The following is a 3,381-nucleotide window of genomic DNA, read 5'->3' as shown; positions in this document are numbered from 1 at the left end:
AAATATGTCATCGATCTTGTTCCACTTTTCCAAAATAATTTTATTGTTACAGAATCTGTAGTAATCTTTGGTTGCACTTTATTCCTTTTTATGACATTCACTTATTCTTCTCTCATTATAATGGATAAGATATCTTCTCATATTTCGTAATCGTCTCATCCACATTACCTATCTCCACATGTTTTCTCTTCTTGTGAATGCTGAATCTTAGTTTTTGTTCCACTGCATACTTATTACCCAAAAAGTGACTTTTATGTTAAATTAATTAAAAAAAATTCCATCAATTGAACAACATAATGAAATTAGCGATACCTCAATTTACGTTAGTAATTATCTATTTTATCTAGTATATAAAAAAATTATATAAAATTTATTAAAAAAATAAAAATAAATAAAAGATGTATATAAATTAAAATTAGTATTTTTTAACAGTTTGCGCAATCAAAATCGTGTTGATAAACGCAATAAACCACGATCCAATTGTAAACGACAAACATCGAGTTCAATAATTGATGTTTTCGCAGTTCGAAACCTACAGAGTACATTTTTAAAAAAAGTACGGCAAATTCCGAGACAATTACGATTCCATAATAATAAAGTAATGGTAAAAAATACTCGTAATTTTTCTAAAAGAAAACAAAATATAAGATTGTAACGATTTATACTTTTTTCTTTAAATTTACCCATGTCATTCCAATGATTAAAAGTCCATAAAATTCTAATGATAGAATTAGCGTTAATAATTTTAGGTCTCTTTCCATTTCCGGGGTGACCACACTTCCGGTTCTTAAACGCGCCCTCCATAAAACGCACGGTAAAGTTCTTCCAGCTTTTAAAACGCGTAAAAGATCGATTGCACTAAGAATCTTAGAAAAAATATTACTTAAAGAAAAGATTTTTTTTTTTGAATAATTTTATGGTTTAATTATTTTTAAACTTACAACTCCCAATAAGCCCAAGGCTACAACGTAGCTTTCCGTGCTTTGAAACCAAGGTAAAGCACATATTTTTCCGACCACCGTTCGTTTTTTAAATGGTCTATAAAAAAAATAGGGCAACATTTTTGTGCATTTTTTTTCTTTTCTATGTCACATTGACGTTTTCAAATTAATGAATCAATTTTGACAATTTTCTCAAAATCAACAACTTTATTAGTTAAAAACCAAAAACACAACTTATTAGAATCTATATCACTTAAAATCTACAATAAAATTAGACTGTGACCATCCCAGAATCAATTCTAAAGCACTGATAACAGATTCCAACGACCACTCCTTATCTATTCAATATTACAACTTTTTCTGCCACCGTTTATTATTAGACTTATCGAAGAACAAAGAAGATTATATCGCGACTTTATATTGTTAGAAGGTTAATGACTTTAATAAAGACGTTCAAAAGCTAGTACTGTAAGAAAGGGAAAAATTTGTCGAAGCTCGTAAATTGATTTATATCACTGAAAGCCATTCAAGAGATTGGAGCAAATTATCATTTATCAGGAAATCCAAACTACTGGCCTATTGATGTGGAGAAGAGACCTGATGTTGTGTTCTGTATGCTATTTATTTTGAAATGAACTGTATTTCTTTATTTTCTTGTTTTTAAATTAAGTGACATTTACAGATTTAGGTTTTTGTTTAAAGGATAACTAAAACGCACCTCATACCTTTTCTCATTCGACAGGAAGTGTCCATTTTTATTTCGCTGCCAACTTACAACTTAAAAATAACCAAATATTACTTTAAGTCAAAAAAAACAAAAACACCAGACAGAACATGCCGCCAGCCTTGAAATATCAATATTTAAAACTAACATACATAAATGAAAACAAATACAAATTTGTAGAAAAATAGGAATATATAATATTTGTAAAATATATTCACTGAACTGAGTCAATCTTCATCTATCGGTAACGGACAAACTTTTGCAACGGCACGTTTTACCATGCCGTTTCTTGTCCGTACTAACACTACGCGCACTATATGGTCCTGGCCGGGATATAGTTCTTCTATACGACCTAAACGCCATTGTAATGGAGGTATGTTTTGCTCTTTTAACAAAACCATGGTTCCAATCTGGACGTCATGATTATTGCGCGTCCATTTTGAACGTTGTTGTAAGGTGTGTAGGTATTCATGATTCCAAACACGCCAAAATCTTTGCAACAATTGTTGCTGTTGTTTAAAATTGTTTAAACGGTAGGTTGGTACGTCGACAACGTTCTCTTGAGGTATTGCTTGTAGTGGTTGTCCAATTAAAAAATGTCCAGGTGTAAGCGGCTCCAAGTCCGTGGGGTCAGAGGATAAAGGTAATATTGGACGGGAGTTTAGAATTGCTTCAATTTGAGTAAGCAATGTATAAAATTGTTCAAAATTTAATTTAGTTTCACCTAACACTCTCTTAATATGGAATTTAGAAGATTTAACTGCCGATTCCCAAAGACCACCGAAATGCGGAGACCTTGGTGGGATAAAGTGCCATGTTATCTGATTGTCAACAAAGTATGAATAATAATTTTCATCCTTAGCTGTCTCTTTAATAAGGTTATATAAGTTCTTTAAATCATTATTAGCGCCAACGAAATTGGTTCCATTATCTGAATAAACAGTCCTGCAAAGTCCTCTGCGCGATACAAAACGTTTAAAGGCGTTCATGAAAGCTTCTGAGGTCAGTTGTGTTACCAGTTCCAAATGCACAGCTTTTGTAGCCAAGCAGACAAATATACATAAATAAGCCTTAAGTTCCACACGACTTCTACTCTTACTATCTTTTATTAAATATGGACCTGCATAATCTAAACCGATTGCTGCAAATGGTCGTGTACGAGTTACTCTGAAATCTGGTAAATCGCCTATCAATTGATCAACATTTAACGGTTTGACTCTGAAGCAAGTTGTACAATTTCTCAAATATCTACGTACGGTATTTCTACCATCCAGTGGCCAAAATTTACTTCTAATACGGGATAAAACGAATTCTGGACCAGCGTGTAAGTATTTATGATGATAATACTTAACAATTAATTTGACAAAATGATGTTTTGCAGGTAAAACTATTGGAAACTTCTCATCATAAGATAATTCGGAGTGCCTTAAACGTCCTCCTATACGAATTAAGTTATTGTTATCTAAAAATGGATTTAAGCATACTAATTTACTTTGTTTATGAACCATTTTTCCTTGTTGCAAAAGAGATATTTCTTGTATAAAAGATTGGTTTTGCACAATTTTGCATAGTTTTATTGTAGCATTATTTAGTTCTTCCAAAGAAAGTAAACCGCTTAATTTAGTTTCTGATCTTATGTTGTTTACAAAACGAAGTAGGTATGCCATAACATGTTGTAATTTTAAAAATGTTGAATAGCGGGTACATATATCGAAG

General features: G+C 31.7%; 1 protein-coding gene across 1 annotated transcript; it reads right to left on the bottom strand.

The window, feature by feature from the left end:
- Positions 1–338: 338 nt before the first annotated feature.
- Positions 339–1,117, bottom strand: LOC111424628 (uncharacterized). The gene is made up of 3 exons (XM_023058239.2): positions 942–1,117; positions 684–866; positions 339–626 (listed from the first exon to the last, which is right to left on the bottom strand). The coding sequence occupies exons 1-3, from the start codon at positions 1,059–1,061 to the stop codon at positions 426–428; spliced, it is 504 nt and encodes a 167-aa protein (XP_022914007.1). The 5' UTR covers positions 1,062–1,117; the 3' UTR covers positions 339–425.
- Positions 1,118–3,381: the final 2,264 nt, after the last annotated feature.

Source organism: Onthophagus taurus, chromosome 5, assembly GCF_036711975.1.
Source record: "Onthophagus taurus isolate NC chromosome 5, IU_Otau_3.0, whole genome shotgun sequence".
Lineage (NCBI taxonomy): Eukaryota > Metazoa > Arthropoda > Insecta > Coleoptera > Scarabaeidae > Onthophagus > Onthophagus taurus.
The sequence above is the reverse complement of the archived record's forward strand: the minus strand, read 5'-3'. Positions and strand labels throughout refer to the sequence as shown.

What these genes read in the sequence shown, in the direction of transcription:
- LOC111424628 (XM_023058239.2), bottom strand. Translation starts at nt 1,061, where the DNA reads ATGTTGCCCTATTTTTTTTATAGACCATTTAAAAAACGAACGGTGGTC. An exon ending in CCTTGGGCTTATTGGGAGTT is followed by an intron (nt 867 to 941) that starts GTAAGTTTAAAA and finishes ATTTTTTCTAAG; the next exon opens with ATTCTTAGTGCAATCGATCT. An exon ending in TAATCATTGGAATGACATGG is followed by an intron (nt 627 to 683) that starts GTAAATTTAAAG and finishes GTTTTCTTTTAG; the next exon opens with AAAAATTACGAGTATTTTTT.